This window comes from Schistocerca cancellata, chromosome 7 (assembly GCF_023864275.1).
Source record: "Schistocerca cancellata isolate TAMUIC-IGC-003103 chromosome 7, iqSchCanc2.1, whole genome shotgun sequence".
Classification (NCBI taxonomy): Eukaryota; Metazoa; Arthropoda; class Insecta; order Orthoptera; family Acrididae; genus Schistocerca; species Schistocerca cancellata.
In genome coordinates, this window is record NC_064632.1 from 340,874,845 (window position 1) to 340,892,101 (window position 17,257).

At 41.5% G+C, this 17,257-nt stretch overlaps 1 protein-coding gene across 1 annotated transcript in view; it reads right to left on the reverse strand.

Moving 5' to 3' along the window:
• The window catches only part of LOC126092419 (syntaxin-16), a 42,313-nt gene that overhangs the window by 12,801 nt on the left and 12,255 nt on the right, over positions 1–17,257 (reverse strand). Inside the window, exons 3-4 of the mRNA XM_049908005.1 lie at positions 2,144–2,324; positions 1,081–1,409 (exon numbers count right to left, since the gene is read on the reverse strand). Coding sequence (XP_049763962.1) covers positions 1,081–1,409; positions 2,144–2,324 — 510 coding nt within the window. The remainder of the gene's footprint in view (positions 1–1,080; positions 1,410–2,143; positions 2,325–17,257) is intronic.

Sequence of the window (17,257 nt, forward strand, 5' to 3'; positions counted from 1 at the left end):
TACGTAAAAATTCTTCAAATTTTTTAAAGTAAAGCAAATATTATCAACATTCTACATATTTATTTATCAACACAGTCACCTAGGCGATGAACACATTTCTCCTAACTAAATATCAGTTTGTTGATACCATCACTGCAGAACATTTGACTTTGTTGACAGAGCCACAACCCACCTATGCTTGCACTGCTTCGTCACTAGCAAAGTGAAATCCTCGAACATGTTCTTTAAGTTTTGGAAACAGATGAAAATCAGATGGGGCCAGGTCGGGACTGTATGGAGAATGATCAGTCACAGTGAACCCAAAGTGCTGGGTTGTTGCAGATGTCTTAGTGCTCATGTGAGGTTTGGAATCATTGTGCTGAAGGAGAGGGTGCTCTATGTGTGGATGAACTCATCACATTCGAAACTCGGTTACAGCACTCTGATGCACAGTCATATTTACTTAACCCACCGCCATTTTACACACTACCATTCAGAGCCCTGTAGTGGCAGAGGGCTGTAGATATGTAGACACAAGGAATAAAGATGTAGAATGTTAATAATGTTTGTTTTATTTAAAAATTTTTACGAGTTTTAATATAAATTGTCAGTACAGCGACATCGTTTTTTTCTAAAAACATTAGAGATGGAAAAGTGTTTGGAATTTTTAACAGGATCACATTATGCAAAAAGAAAATTAGCAGAATAGAATAAGAGAAAAAAAGGATTAGAAAAAAAAAAATGGCAGATTGGCGAGGGGGGGGGGGGGGGGGTTGTGTGTATCTGAAGACCAAAATAAAAGAACACAACAGAGCATAACATCAAAAGGGTGTTATAGTGCACAACAAATGAAAAAAAGAGGGAAGAGGAGGGAATATAAAAGACAAAGGACTAGAAAAATAGAGCATATCATGACAGATATTGAGGGAAACATGAGAGAAGTTAACATGGAGGGGGTGGGGGTGGGAGAATAAAAATGAACAGTGAATGAAGTGTGACGAATGACAGTCAACACCACATATGTCCACATGAAAATCGCACTTAATAACTAATTCTTCTGACTTCTTCTTATAAATATGCATATACATCTGAAGAACTCACCTGATCAGCAACCATATGGGCCAAATCCCTGAAGACGTGATTCAGTTCTGCAATAGACTTCACAATTGCCTGCACTTCTTTCTCTCTCTGCTCCACCATTCTGGTGTTCTCTTCCTCCAGCAGTAACAGCTGCGTCTGTGAAGCCGCAGCAGACCCAGCCATAGCACCAGAAGACCCAAACTGCCTGTCAATGTGGTCAATGTCCGAGTCTACTTCCCAGTCATCTACACCTGCGTGTGTTGCAGACCCTGGTAGCGTCCACGGTTCATCTGGGATCTCAAGAGGAGAGGCCAGAAGCTGACGAGAACGCTCCTCACGAGAATCGAGTTCTGTAGGTAAGGACACGTAGCATTACTATAGATATTTTAAAATTTCTCTGAAGACTGTGTCTGTATAACAAAGAAAATTGCATGGCAAATGCTAAGTCAGGTAACAAACACAAATGTGAAAAATCAGGTAACAAACACAAACATGAAAAAGTAGAAGAGACGATTTTGCGTTATTAATAGATGATGACTATTTTGCTTATGAATTCTTCTATCCCTTCTTGGTAGAAAGAGTTCATTGTTTATTTTCAATCTTAACTAACAGTTTTTCTTTGTTCTGCTAGCATTTGTCTCTTTTGAACCATTTTTTTACTTGGGAGATCATCATCATAAAACAACAGACAAGAATCTAGAAGTTACACAAGTGGACACTAATCAGTTGTTTCCTGACAATGGTCTATTAAGCTGAAAACTGGTTCAAAATAAACAAATATTGGCAGAACAAAAATGAAGTTTATTTGTTTTCAATGTTACATATTCTGTTTGTTTCAGACCATGCTACAGTATGTGCAAACATAGCTTAATCATCTAAAATCACACAAACAACTTGCAATAATTATGTGAAGCATTGTGGAATGAAAATGTTATAACATTACAGCCCAAATTACATAGTTTACATAAGACCATAAAACATTAGTCACCTATTAATTCCGCTACAGAAATTGTTACGATTTATGTAAAATTAATGACAAGTTTAAATCAAAAAATATGATTGAAAAGTGCACTGTATAACTCACTCTTCAGATAATTTGTCTGCGTTCGGCGGAATGCTACATAAACATCTTGCAGTGCAGACACAAGAGCGGACACCACATTGTGAGAAAGGCGGCCAGGACGGTCTGCCCTCCCCCCTACAGTCTTTCCTCCACCACTCTGTTGGCGGACCTGCTGCAGCAAGCGCTGGGCAGTGCCGAACATCTGTCGGGCACAACCGTACGTGTGGAGCACTGCAGCAGTACCAGATGGAAGAGTGTGTACGACTACAGCATGAGAGTCATTGCATTATGAAGTGACCTCCCAGCATAAATAGTGAAGTTGGAATTAATGTGCCATTTTCTTAACAGATGCTAAATTATTTTGAAATATCTTATGTTAACTTACAGGGCTATAAAATACCTAGTTCGGTTAGCACTGTACCATTGTTTATAATATTATCAAATCCAGAATTTTGTCATAGTTTTTCTCTAGTCTTTTACGTCCCTAAGTATAAATCATAACATACACAATAACAAATAACATGTAACTGCAAAGAAAAGTAATTATTCTGTTTAAAAAGAAGGCACTATAAAAAAAAATCCTGTGGCCAAAAAAGAAAGAAGAAGGGGTTTAACAGCTGTTGACAATATGGTCATTAGAGACAGAGTAAACGTCAGAATAGGGAAGAATATCAGCTGTGTTGTTTTCAAAAGAACTTATCCTGACATCTCTGTAAGCGATTTAGGGCAACCATGAAAAATTAAAATCTGTATGTTTGGACAGAGATTTGAACTGTCATCCTCCCGAATGTGTGTACAGTGTCTTACCACAACACCATATTGGTTGCTTACAGTGTTTATTTTCTTGGAAATATCACTGGAGTATGTTACTGACTGTCATTCCTCCCCATTCCTTAACTACGCATATACATGGGAAAGCAACATCAAAATGATCTGTACAAAGGTCACTATGAAAGTTTTTATGCCTGGATTAAATATTCACAGTGGCTTATAACACTTTACACGGCACTGAATCCTTGGAAATCCGAAATGGAACTAACAATTTTATATTTCTTCAGGATACTGCTCGAACTTGTAATCATGTGTACATAAGCGATTCTCCTTTGTAGGAAACACCATTCCTTTAATATTTTCTTTATGTCACACTATCATGCCATGACTGCTTACCAAAAACTGCTGGACATAGAAGCGGTCAGAAAGAGTATATCATGACAGAGAAATTCTGTGTCTACCCTTGACTGCAGAGTGCCTTTCCTCAGGACTGTGAAGGCTCCTGGCAAGTAGCCATAACTTGTCTTTTGTCTCTTCTATCTTGTGCTCCTCAACTCCTTACACATAAAATAAGTTCCAGCTGTTTGCTCCAGGGTCTATTAAATGTGCACAAAGGTATTTTTTACCTTTAAGCAAATAAGGTTTGTTCTGGTTATAGTAGGTACACCTTAACAGCAGAGCCACAATTCATATCTTGACAATAGTTCTGATACAGAAAAAATTTTCAGTTCAGTAAATTCTGAACATCTTAGTGTTATGATAAACATATCTGCTCAATAGCCAGTGAATGATACTCAAATGGAACACATTTTCCAAGCTTGAAGGAGGCTGTGTTGAATGACATGCACTGTTTGTACAAATAAATACCATTTATCTCTTTAGTGTTATGGCACAGAGAACTGGTAGTCGTCGAAATTTGCATAAGAGTAGCAAATCTTTCCACTATGCCACACGAAACTGGCCATTATGACTGTGGAGCATATTTCCTTTTAAGAACTCACTGTGCCATCTGAGTATTTATTTAAAATGTAAGAAAAGATAGATCATTACTTACTGTATAGAATACTTGCCAAGTAGCAGACAGGTGCGGTTAAAAGACACTCACATGTAGCTTACACACACACACACACACACACACACACACACACACACACACACACACACACACATTCTGGCCCAAGGTGCTGGAATTGGTGGTCATGTGTGATGAGGTGTGCTAGCTTGCTTGTGTGTGTGTGTGTGTGTGTGTGTGTGTGTGTGTGTGTGTGTGTGTGTGTGTGCGAGAGAGAGAGAGAGAGAGAGAGAGAGAGAGAGAGAGAGAGAGAGAGAGACTCTCTTGACTGGTGAAGGCTGTGGCTAAAAGCTACATGAGAGTGTCTTTTAATTTTGCCTGTCTGCAACTTGATGTGTCTTCTTTATGGTAAGTAGCAATTATCTTTTCCTACATTGTTGATATTCCTATCTGGTGTTTCCACTGTCTGAACATTTCTTTATTTTTATTTGTTTATCCTTTCATTTAAGGATTATCTCACAATGATACAGGAACTGACATGGTAATAAAGTGAAAATCAGTAGCTCAAAATATAAACAAACATACGGTATATATAACAATGGTTTGTGTGTATAAGAAATACCAGACTTGTATCACATTCAAAAATTTATTAATAAATCCTCCACAAGACAATTATGGCAACAAAACATTTATTACCACCAATATGATTAATTTTAGAGCATCACATGGTACCCAATTATGGGCACTGTGTCATCTGCTATTACATATTATAGTTTCATTACTTTTAACATGTTTTATGTAATATGATGAGCCTTTGAAAAGTCCATGCAAAGTCCGAGAGTTGGCACCACCGGCGCGTATCGAGGTCATGTTTAGTTAGTAGCATCTTTGGAAAGAACACACACCAAGTTTCAGCCATATTGGTCTTTGTGTTCGGCATTCGTGTTAATCAACGAAGTCGAGTGATTGTCAAAAAATGGCCAAAGAATAATTTCGTGTGGTGATTAAACATTACTTTATGAAAGGCAAAACGCCTCAGGAGACTAAAGGGAAGCTTGATAAATATTACAGTGACTCTGCACCTTCAATTAGAACAGTTTATAAGTGAAACTTCCTGGCAGATTGAAACTGTGTGCCCGACCGAGACTCGAACTCGGGACCTTTGCCTTTCGCGGGCAAGTGCTCTACCAACTGCTGTGAGGACCGGGCGTGAGTCGTGCTTTGGTAACTCAGATGATAGAGCACTTGCCTGCGAAAGGCAAAGGTCCTGAGTTCGAGTCTCAGTCAGGCACATAGTTTTAATCTGCCAGCAAGTTTCATATCAGCGCACACTCCGCTGCAGAGTGAAAATCTCATTCTGGAGTTTAAAAGTGGTTTCAAAATTTGTGAAGTGGCCGTATGGGCACAAGTGATGCTGAACGTTCTGGATGCCATGTGGAGGTTATGACTCCAGAAATCATTGATAAAATCCATGATGTGGTGATGGGTGACAGAAGAGTTAAGATTCATGAGATTGCTAGTGCTGTGGGCATCTCGAATGAACGGGTACATAATATTTTGCATAAGCTTTTGGGCATGAGAAAGCTATCCGCAAGATGGGTTCCGCGATTTCTCACGCTTGACCAAAAACAGTATCGTGTTAAGTGTTGCAAGGATGGTTTGCAGCTGTTCAGGAAGAATCTGCAGGACTTTAAGCGTCATTTCGTCTCTGTGGATGAAACATGGATACATTACTATACTTCTGAGACCAATCAACAATATAAACAATGGATTACCAAGGGAGAATCTGCACCAAAAAAGGCGAAGACCAGTCCTTCGGCCAGAAAGGTTATGGCGACTGTCTTTTGGGATTTGCAAGGGACAATCCTCATCAACTATCTGGAAAAGGGCAAAAACTATTACAGATGCATATTTTTCATCGTTACTGGACTGTTTGGAAACCAAGCTGCTGGAAAAACGCCGGCGATTGGACCACAAAAAAGTCCTTTTCCATTATGACAACACACCAGCACACACCTCAGCAGCTGTGGCCACAAAATTACTGGAAATAGGATTCCAACTAGTTTCACATCCCCCCTATTCTACAGACTTGACTCCCTCGGACTACTATTTGTTCCCCAATTTGAAGAAATGGTTGACGGGACAAAGATTTTATTCAAACGTGGAGGTGATTGCAGCAACTAACAGCTCTAGTTTGCAGACTTGGACAATTCCCTTTCTTGGGAAGGGATCTACAAATTAGAACAGCATTGGACAAAGTGTATAAGTCTAAAAGGAGACTATGTCGAAAAATAAAAAAGGTTTTCCCCAAATACTTAAGTAGTTTTTATTTTTGCACGGACTTTTCAAACATTCCTCGTAATTATTAGCCTTTGGGTTGTTTAGTAACAGTATTCATCTTTCTAATACCAGATAATATGGCAATCAGGAAAAAAAATTGTATTATACACACTCTTACCATGGACTGCAAAATCCATTTGAGACACTTGCATCCCAACGGTCAAATTTGCCTCATCTCTCACCATTGATTCTGAAGTTCTCCGCTGTGTTTTATTCTTTATTCTATAGGAAAAATAACCTACATTTACACACAATGTTTCCATTATTTAATTTTATAAGCAATACATTTCAAAGTAAACAGCCCCCCCCCCCACCCCTGCCTGTAAAAAGTCCTTCATCTGTCAACGTCTCGTCATTTGAAACTGATGTCGTAAATATTTTATCTTTACTGGCTGAAAGATGTGCACGTTGAATTCAGCTAAACCTAGGAAGTATCTGCTGATAGTATATTATTCGCTGTTCCACAGCCATATCATTCTACTACTACTATAGCTAAAAATAGAGAAGGATCATAGCATTAAACAGGAGACTGTATCACTGTAAACCCATCTTCACACATCTAGGAGTGATGACAATTTCCAATCAATATGTCTTCACTTGTCTCATGTATGGCAAAGAAGATCATGAATCATTTACCAACAGGAGTGAGATCCACAATTATAATATGCGCAATAAGGAAAACATACACTTCTAAAGCCATCAGTTCTCCATGACATGGGGCACTTTTCCAATAGTAACTCTAAAAATTTTCAACCATCTAAATACTAAAATGCTGTCCAAACTTGGCAAAATTTTGACGAAAGATGTCACAAAATCTATGCCAAAAACCACTCTTTGACAATGAAGTAGCAAACTGGACTCCCTAAACAATGTACTGCCATATGAAATGAAGTGAACATGTACTTGTTAAAAAGTTCTCTCTCTATATGTCATTAAATGTTATGCTATAATTATGCAAATTTGTTCTGTATTATTACGCATCTTATGCTAATTTTTTTCTTGTATTATAATGCTTGGGTAATCTTAACCTTTTAACACTGACACAGTCTATCTAGTCTTGACTTAAAATGATGTAAGGTAATGTAAATGTTGCATAACCTGCCAAAGAAACTTTTACACTTTTATTTTTGTTGGGTAAAACATGTAGTCTTGTATTATCATAGAATGTGATAAAGCGGTATTTAATATGACTGACAAATTCACCACTGATGATCTCTTAGCATCCTGAAATTAGCTTACATATGTCACTGTATAGTAGTCACGAAATATACCTTGTATGTATTGTGCTCTGTACCTGGTCTATACAGTGTTAGGTACCTAAGACCTGCTGCCCTAAGTATGTCCAGAACAAGTAAGCATATCATGTGTAGTTTTTGCAAAGTTATCGAGGACAAGGTGGCAAATATTCCAACAAATATGTAAGTAATTTTTAACATTTACAGCTACCTATTTTTTGGAGCATATACTTTTTTGTAATGCCGGAAAGAGCTTTAAAAGAGGATTTCAATAACATTGTAGGTGTGTCATTTATTAGTCTGTGCTGTGCTACTGTAGCTGTCAGATAACTTGCTCATGAATGGTATTCAGACTTTCACAATGTATATGACAGTTGAAAAAGTGGATACAGTTTTTTTGTTATTTATTTTTTTTTTAATGGAAAATACTTTGTAGTGTGATTGTATGCTTAGGCATTATCACACAACCAACATATCAGAGTGGGACAGCTTGCATGTGCAAGCGGTATACACCAAAGGAGTGTTCTGCGAATACTACACCCCATCACATTAATTCATTGCACATTTCACTCCATTAACAGAGGCTTTCAGAATCACAATTTGCCAAATGATATCTACAAAAACTGCAAAGTGATGTGGCATTACTATACAAGATTTTGCTCACGGATGATATATTGTTAACAAATCAGGGGCAAATCAATCTTCAAATATGTACCACTGCTCTGGCTCAGAGTTATGGATAAATGAAGATATGGTGCATCAACAGGAGGTGCAAGCCTTTCAAGAATTGAAATATCTTTTTCTTCCTCCTTTTTTTAATATAAAACTCAATAACTACAACTAGCATCTCACAGGAAATAAGGCAATGCATGTGGTGGCACAACATTGTGGATGTCCCTCCCATTCCACATAGATCAACTACAATTCTTTACGGAACATTTGGAAGTCACTGGATTGACAGTTTGGGGAACACAAAATGGCCTGCATACACACCAGGCTTAAAACCTTTGGACTTTTATCTGTGGGCAAAAATAAAACGAAATCTACAAGGAAACAGAGGCAACTTCTGAAGACATGAAATGCTGTATGACATGGGCTTGTGCTGCAATATATCTGATGAAATTCAGTGTGTATCACTTTATAGTGTGTATCAGTGTTCCAGGTCAAGATTTTGAGTACTTGATATGACAGTCATATTAATAAACTCATGAACCAAGTTGTGTGTTTGCTTACTTATGGGACATAAGGGCAGACATTTGTGAGCCCTGTTCTCCAGACAACAGTACAGCGGTTTGCAACACTTATCTAGTTACTGTTTGACCAAGTTCCACATGTTATGTCATTGTAGTCCTTTCCAAAGCCACAGAAAAAAGTAAATACTTCCACTAAGAAAGGCAATAAATGCCAGTCTCATTACCTGTCACAATTATCTCCAGCTGCTGGCTAATTTGTGTAAAATATTTGTGGCTTTTCATTTTCCTTAAGTTTTTGTAGACCTGGCTCACATTACCAGTGGGGGGATGTGGGAAGGAGGGGGGATGGGAGTATCACTCATCTTCATCCAGTCATTAATAATGTCACCAACATATTGGAAATCGTCAGGTGACACTGCACTTTGTAAGCAGCCACTCAAACTTGCATCAACTTATGATTACCCAATCTGGTGAAATCAGACTGCGACTACCTAACTATATATGGTCAGTGAATTCCCATTTTTTTTTAACATTTAGGTATTGAATGAGCGTTGAAACTATTGAAGCAATAAAATTTTTCACAGTTCACTCTTTTAACAATTTATCAAACTCAGCCATTGAGTCAGCACTACAGTGGTACCAACTACAAACTAACAATCGAACACCAACAAGCATATAAGAAGATTTAACAAATATTAAGTATCAAATCAGATTTCTACTTAGGTCTCATAAACTGACATAGAGCTGGGAGAGCGATGTGCTGACAAGATGCCCCTCCATATCTGCATCCAGTGACACCTATGGGCTGAGGAGGACACAGTGGCCGGTCAGTACCATTGGGACATCATGGCCCGTTCAGGCGGATTTTTATAGAGGAAGGGTGGAAAAGCAGTCCGCCCCAGGCACAAGTGGATGTTATTCTGCTTTGTACTGTTACTAATGATTTTTTCTGTTCTATTCGCCCATGAAGCAAGGAGAAAATGATAGACTGTATGACTCTGTATAAGTCAAAATCTCTCAAATTTTGTCCATATGGGCCTTACATGAGATGAATGTTGGAGGCAGTAGAACTGTTCTTCAGTTGGTCACAAATGTTGGTTCTCTAAAATTTCTCAATAATGCTTCACAAAAGAAAATATCCTCCTTTCCAAGCATTATCATCTAAGCCCACAGAGAATTTCCACAATACTCTTATGCTGACCAAACTGACTACTAACAAACCTCTGAATTGCTTTGATGCCTCTCTTCTATTTGATCTGATGGGGTTCCAAACACTTGAGCAATACTCAAGAATAGGTAACAAAAGAGTTCTCCTTTATAGATGTGCTGTATTTCCCCAGAAATCTCTCAATAAACTGCAATTGGTGATTCACCTTCCCTACAACTAACCGCATACACTAATTCAATTTCATGTCATATCCCAATATTATGCCTAGATACTCAATTGATATAAATGAGTAAAGTAGCATACCATTATTACTGTACCTGAACATCCTCATTAAGTTCCTGTTATCCAAGTTTGAAGAAAGCTATGATTCGTCATACTAAATAACAATTATGTCTAGTTAGTCTTGAATCCCCTTACAGAGGCTCAGTTATGACACTTTTCTATACACAACAGTGTCAGCAGTAAACAATCTTGTACTATGGACAACCCTATCCAACAGATCTTTTACGTACATGGTGAACACAAGCAATCCTATCAGACTTCTTTAGGCTTCCACTACATTTTCTTTGCCTCTAATGAATACTTGCCATCCAGGAAAATCTAACGCATTCTATCAATTAAAAAGTCTTTGAGCCAGTTATATATCTGAGAACTTATTCTGCATTTTCAGACCTTTGTTAACAGTTTATTGTGTAGTACAATGTTGAATACATCCCACAAATAAAGGAATACAGAATCTGCCTGGTGGCCTTCACCCATGGTTTGCAGGATAATGTGTGTGGAAAGGGTGAACTACGGTTTCTCACCCACGCTAATTTATGGACCGAAGCTTTTTGATCTAAACTCAATATATTTGAATTTAGAATGTGCTAAAGCATGCTGCAGCAAACTGATATTAAGGATACTGGTGTATAATTTTGCTCACCCATTCTTCTTCTGTCCTTCTTATCTACTTTTTCCATTTGTTTGGAAACATTCAATGTGAGTGAGATTTACGGAAAATGTGAGCTATCAGGAAGACTGTTGCCTCAGAGTACTCTGAATAAACTGAATTGGAATTCTGCCAAGGCCTTCCATCTTAGCTGCTTTTTAACATCAGGTCTGCTTATTTAAATATCCTTTTGAGAGTTTGTAAAGCAGCTAAATGATGTCAGTTGTACAACCATCCTTTTAGAATTATTTTAAATTCAAGATTTCAGTTTCCCTATTGCTGCCTTTATTTCTGCACCAGGCTGATCAACGAACAACTGAATAAAATTTTTCAATCCAATCAGAAATTTTAACTGAAGCCAGAAGTTTATAAAATAATCTGCTTGGTGAGTACATTTTTTATCTATCGTATTAAATTATGTTTTCATTAAATGTTTTGGAATTTTCTACTTTGAGTTTTTTTTCAGCTCTCAGTTCCGAGTGTAATTTGCAAGCAGTAGCTTTCTTGGAAAGTGGGGAAATTCTGGGAGTTTATTACCAGTCCTTTGGCAATGTAAGTTAGTGCTTGATATTCTCAGTTTCTATAATTTTTTGGTGATTTGATCTCGTTCCTTGTATATGGACTTCTGAGCATTTATCGGAGCACAACAAACAAGTGCACTTCCTACAGGGATTAGTGACCCAATGTCATTACACTAGTAGCCACCACAGTTACAAATCAATAAATCCTTAGAGATAGCTAGGAGCGAGTTTTTGCTCCTTAGGGCAGGTAAGTGGTCACTGGCATACTATTTACAAAGCAACTGGGCATTTAATCACAGTGTAATGGATCTGGACAAGGTTTTAAGTTACTGTCCTCTGTGCTGAGCAAGTCAGTTAAGGATGAGAAAAACCTGAGCTGTTTTAACAGTAAAATTTGATAAATGCTGAAGAAATAGAGATTGTAGCTTTCTCTGATCAGGAAAGAGTACACAAATGCTGACAGACAAAAGTTGTATAAAACTGTGTATCTTTAAAAAGAGATATACAATATGCATATAACAATTTTCACTGTCATGTATTAGTGAAGATCTTTTGATAATTCTATAAAATACTAGCCTCAGATAAGATCACTATATGGGTTGAAAAATTCTATACAGTCGTTCATTGATCAGTTTGATGTGGAAATAAAAAACAGTGAAAGGAAAACTGATTCCTTAAATCTTGCATCTAAAATTATTCAAACAAGGCAGTCGTGCAGTTATCATCATTCAACTGCTGCACAAATTCTGATACCCAGATAGGTGTTTACACTGTGTAGTGAACTCCTTACCAAGCAAGCAGACTCTTATAGTTCTTCTCCCCATAGTAATCTACAGCTAAAATTGTCTCCAATGGGAAGGGAGGAAAGAGGAAGAGAGAGACGCTGCTAAAATAACAGGGGGTAAAAGAACACTGGCTGTTGTATGGCATGCCAACGTTGGAAACAAATCGCATGATGAAGAATGGTAACTGAATACATGAACCACGAGTTGGTTGTGAATCACAATGCTCATTTATAATTTTCTACAGCTCATAAATAAAGATAGCTGGTATTTTGTTCTATTAGGTTGGAATTCAATCACAGTTTTGCAATTTTTGGCAAAATCAGGGTTAGGATACAAGTAGATTATTGCAATGACAAACATATATCTCAGAAAACACTAAACATCTATAACAGCAACAGTATTTTTGTCTTGAAATTCATTGTTCCATCAATTCACAAGCAAATTGTCACATTCCTCAAGTAACATTATATGCCAGATATCAGCCAATTTACTAAGCAACCAGGTCTGTTTTTTTTTTTTTTTGGTTTGTGGTTTTAGGGCGCAAAACTTCTATGGTCATTAGCGCCCAGCCCGTGACTTAAGACAGTAAAAAACCGAAATTGAAAACCAGCAGCAATGGGAACAAAGTCAGAAAATTGGAGAAACTAAAAATAGAAGAATGCTTAAAAATCTGCTACAGAAAGGGGGTGGTTGTCCCCAAAAAAAGCTTCAAATGACTGACGTCATTTCACTGTCACTAATAAACTGGAGAACGCGGTCGGCTGAGCGCGTGTCATCTGCTAAAATCGACGATAAATCAGGCGATAGCTGTAGACGGGAGCGTAACGGATTAAAATAGGGGCATTCAATTAAAAGGTGTCTTACCGTCCACAGCTGAGAGCAGTGGGGACAGAGTGGTGGAGGATCGCCGCTTAAAAGATGTCGATGGCTAAAACGACAGTGCCCTATCCTATCCGGAGTCTAGCTAAAATTACCTCCTCCCGACGACGCGTTCGGGAGGAAGAGGTCCAAGCACAAGGAAGGGCTTTCACTTCCCGCAATTTATTACGGGGAAGTGCCGACCAATGCGCATGCCATAAATGAGCAACTTGGCGACATAAACCGCTCCGTATATCGGTGAAGGGAAGCGACTGAATAGCTGGCCGAGGAAGAGAGACTGCAGCCTTGGTCGCTATATCGGCCGCCTCATTCCCACAGATACCAGCGTGTCCCGGGAGCCAGAGGAACGCCACCGAGACGCCCCCCAGGTGGAGCAAGCGCAGACAGTCCTGAATCCGGTGGACCAGAGGGTGCACAGGGTAAAGAGCTTGGAGACTGAGGAGAGAGCTGAGAGAATCTGAGCAGATAACGTACTGTATCCGCTGATGGCGGCGGATGTAGTGGACAGCCTGGAGAACAGCGTAAAGCTCCGCAGTATAAACCGAACACTGGTCGGGAAGCCGAAAGCGATTTGGGGTGTCGCCAACAATATAGGCACTCCCTACGCCTAACGATGTTTTCGAGCCGTCGGTGTAAATAAATGTGGCGTCCGTCATTTGTGCACATAGAGCAGCAAATGCCCGACGATAAACAAGTGTAGGGGTACCATCCTTAGGAAATTGACAAAGGTCACGGAGCAGGCAGATCCGGGGACGGAGCCAAGGCGGTGCTGTACCCCAAGTTGTCAAGAAGGTTTTAGGAAAGCGGAAGGAAAGAGAATGGAGCAGTTGACGGAAGCGGACTCCCGGGGGTAGTAGGGAGGAGGAGCGGCCTGCATACCCTACATCAAAGGAGGCGTCGAAAAAAAGGTCGTGGGCTGGATTAGCAGGCATGGAAGACAGATGGCTAGCATAACGACTCAGGAGGACTGCTCGCCGATTGGACAACGGAGGTTCAGCAGTCTCAGCATAAAGGCTTTCCACAGGGCTAGTGTAAAAAGCTCCAGACACTAAACGTAATCCACGGTGGTGGATAGAATCGAGACGCCGAAGAATAGACAGCCGAGCAGGGGAGTAGACTATGCTTCCATAATCCAATTTCGAGCGCACTAAGGCGCGATAGAGGCGGAGAAGGACCACTCTGTCCGCTCCCCAGGAGGTACCATTCAGGACACGGAGGGTGTTAAGCGATCGCAGACAGCGAGCCGAAAGATAGGAAACGTGGGAGGACCAGCATAGTTTTCTGTCAAACATAAGACCCAAGAATTTAGCGACGTCTGAAAACGGAAGGTTGACAGGACCTAGATGTAAGGAGGGCGGAAGAAACTCCTTACGTCGCCAAAAATTGACACAAACGGTCTTACTGGGTGAGAAACGGAAGCCAGTTTCGATGCTCCACGAGTGGAGGCGATCGAGACATCCTTGAAGACGTTGTTCAAGAAGGCTGGTCCGTTGAGCGCTGTAGTAGATCGCAAAATCGTCCACAAAGAGGGAGCCCGAGACATCATGAGGGAGACAATCCATAATTGGATTTATGGCGATGGCAAACAGTACAACACTCAGCACGGAACCCTGGGGTACCCCGTTTTCTTGGGAGAAAGTACGGGAGAGAGTAGTGTTCACCCGCACCCTAAATGTGCGCTCTGCCATAAATTCGCGAAGAAAAAGGGGCAGCCGGCCTCGAAAGCCCCAAGAGAACAGTGTGCGGAAGATGCCTGTCCTCCAACAGGTATCGTATGCTCTCTCCAGATCAAAAAATATTGCTACCGTTTGGCGTTTCCGGAGAAAATTGTTCATGATGTAAGTGGAGAGAGCAACAAGATGGTCAACTGCAGAACGATGCTTTCGGAATCCGCATTGGGCAGGTGTTAAAAGACTGCGGGATTCCAGCCACCAAGCTAAACGGTAATTCACCATACGCTCCAAAACCTTACAGACACTACTCGTGAGAGAAATGGGACGATAGCTAGAGGGGAGATGTTTGTCCTTTCCAGGTTTCGGAACGGGAACGACAATAGCTTCCCGCCACCGTCTGGGAAAGGTACTGTCGGTCCAAATTCGATTATAAAGGCGAAGGAGGTAACGCAGACTATGGGTTGATAAATGCAGCAACATCTGGACATGGATTCCATCCGGTCCTGGGGCGGAGGAGCGAGAAGAAGAGAGGGCATGTTGGAGTTCCCGCATGGAGAAAACAGTATTGTAGCTTTCGTGATTTGGAGAGGAGAAAGCAAGATGTCGCACTTCTGCTGCACGTTTCTTCGAGAGAAACGCTGGCGGGTAATTTGAAGAGCTCGAAATCTCAGCAAAGTGCTGACCCAACGAGTTAGAAATTGCGACGGGGTCCACTAAGGTATCATGCGCGACAGTGAGCCCAGAGACCGGGGAGAACTAGGCGCGCCAGAGAACCGTCGAAGCCGACTCCAAACTTCCGAGGAGGGAGTGAAGGTGTTAAATGAGCTAATAAAGAATTTCCAGCTTGCCTTCTTGCTATCGCGGATGACACGACGGCATCGCGCACGGAGCTGCTTATAGCGGATACAGTTGGCCAAAGTAGGATGGTGACAGAAATTGCGTAGAGCACGTCGCCGCTCACGTAGTGCGTCACGGCATGCCTCGTTCCACCAAGGAACTGGGGGGCGCCGGGGCAATTCGGAGGTGCGTGGTAATGAACGTTCCGCAGCTGTAAGAATAACGTCGGTAATATGTGTGACCTCATCGTCGACGCTGGGAAAGCGACGGTCATCGAATGTCGCGAGAGACGAAAAAAGTGTCCAATCGGCTTGGGCAAATTTCCAGCGTCGCGAGCGCATATATGGCAGTGGAGACTGCAGTCTAAGGACACATGGAAAGTGGTCACTCGAGTGTGTATCATCAAGGGCGAACCATTCGAAGCGCCGAGCTAGCGGAACAGTGCCGACCGCAAGGTCCAAATGAGATAAATTTGTCGTGGAGGCAGACAAAAATGTGGGGACCCCAGTGTTGAGGCAAACTAGATCCGCTTGGTGGAAGACGTCTAGCAATAGAGAGCCACGTGGACAAGGATGAGGAGATCCCCAAAGCGGGTGGTGGGCATTGAAGTCCCCAACCAGCAAATAGGGGGGTGGAAGCTGACCAAGAAGATGAAGGAGATCAGCTCGTGCCATTGGTGTGGATGATGGAATGTATACAGTACAAAGAGAGAACGTGTATCCAGAAAGGGAAAGACGGACGGCGACAGCTTGGAAGGAACTGTTTAAGGGGATTGGGTGATAATGGAGAGTATCATGGAGAAGAATCATGAGTCCTCCATGGGCTGGAGTGCCTTCAACAGAGGGGAGGTCATATCGGACGGACTGAAAGTGAGGGAGAACAAAGCGGTCATGGGGACGCAGCTTTGTTTCCTGAAGACAGAAGATGACCGGCGAGTAGGAGCGTAAGAGGACCGACAATTCATCCCGATTGGCTCGAATGCCGCGGATATTCCAGTGGATAATGGACATGGGGTGAAAAGAAAATGGAGGAATGTGACCAAAGTTGCTGTCAACTTAAAGACTGCTCGGAGCTAGCAACCGACAGCATGGAATGGCATTCAGCCGAAGGCAGATGATCCTGATCCATAGGTTGGTCAGGAGCAGTCCCTGCCACCAGCGATCGGCCGGTTGACCGGCCACCAGCAGTGCGCCTCGGCGACACAGAAGATGGCCGAGGGCGATTTCCGCCAGGTGGTGCTGTAGAGGGGGCACGCCTTGGCGGAGAAGGAGAGGAACTGGGTTTCTTTGTAGCCTTCTTGGAAGAATGTTGTTTAGATGAAGGAGGAACCGATGGTTGTGAAGTTGCGGTACGTAAAAACTCTTCACGAGTATGCTCTTTTTTCGAAGACTTGGCGTCCGACTTTTGGGCTCGAGATGTAGCAGAACCCGACGAAGGGTGAGCCATAGAGTGGGCAGGCGAAAGTGGTGAGGTTGAACGAGCGATCTTTGCGCTGGCCGATCTGACGACCGTGGTACTAAAGGTGAGGTCGCAAGTCTGCGTGGCCGCCTCCTTTGTTGGCCGAGGAGAAGCAAGGACAGTGCTGTATTTTCCTGTCTGAGGCACGGTGGGCTTGCGACTGGCGAATAATTTTCGAGCAGCAAAGGTCGACACCTTTTCCTTCACCCTTATTTCCTGGATGAGCTTCTCGTCCTTAAAAACGGGGCAATCTCAAGAGGAAGCAGCGTGGTCACCCATACAGTTGATGCAGCGAGGGGATGGAGGTGGACAAGCACCCTCATGGGCATCCT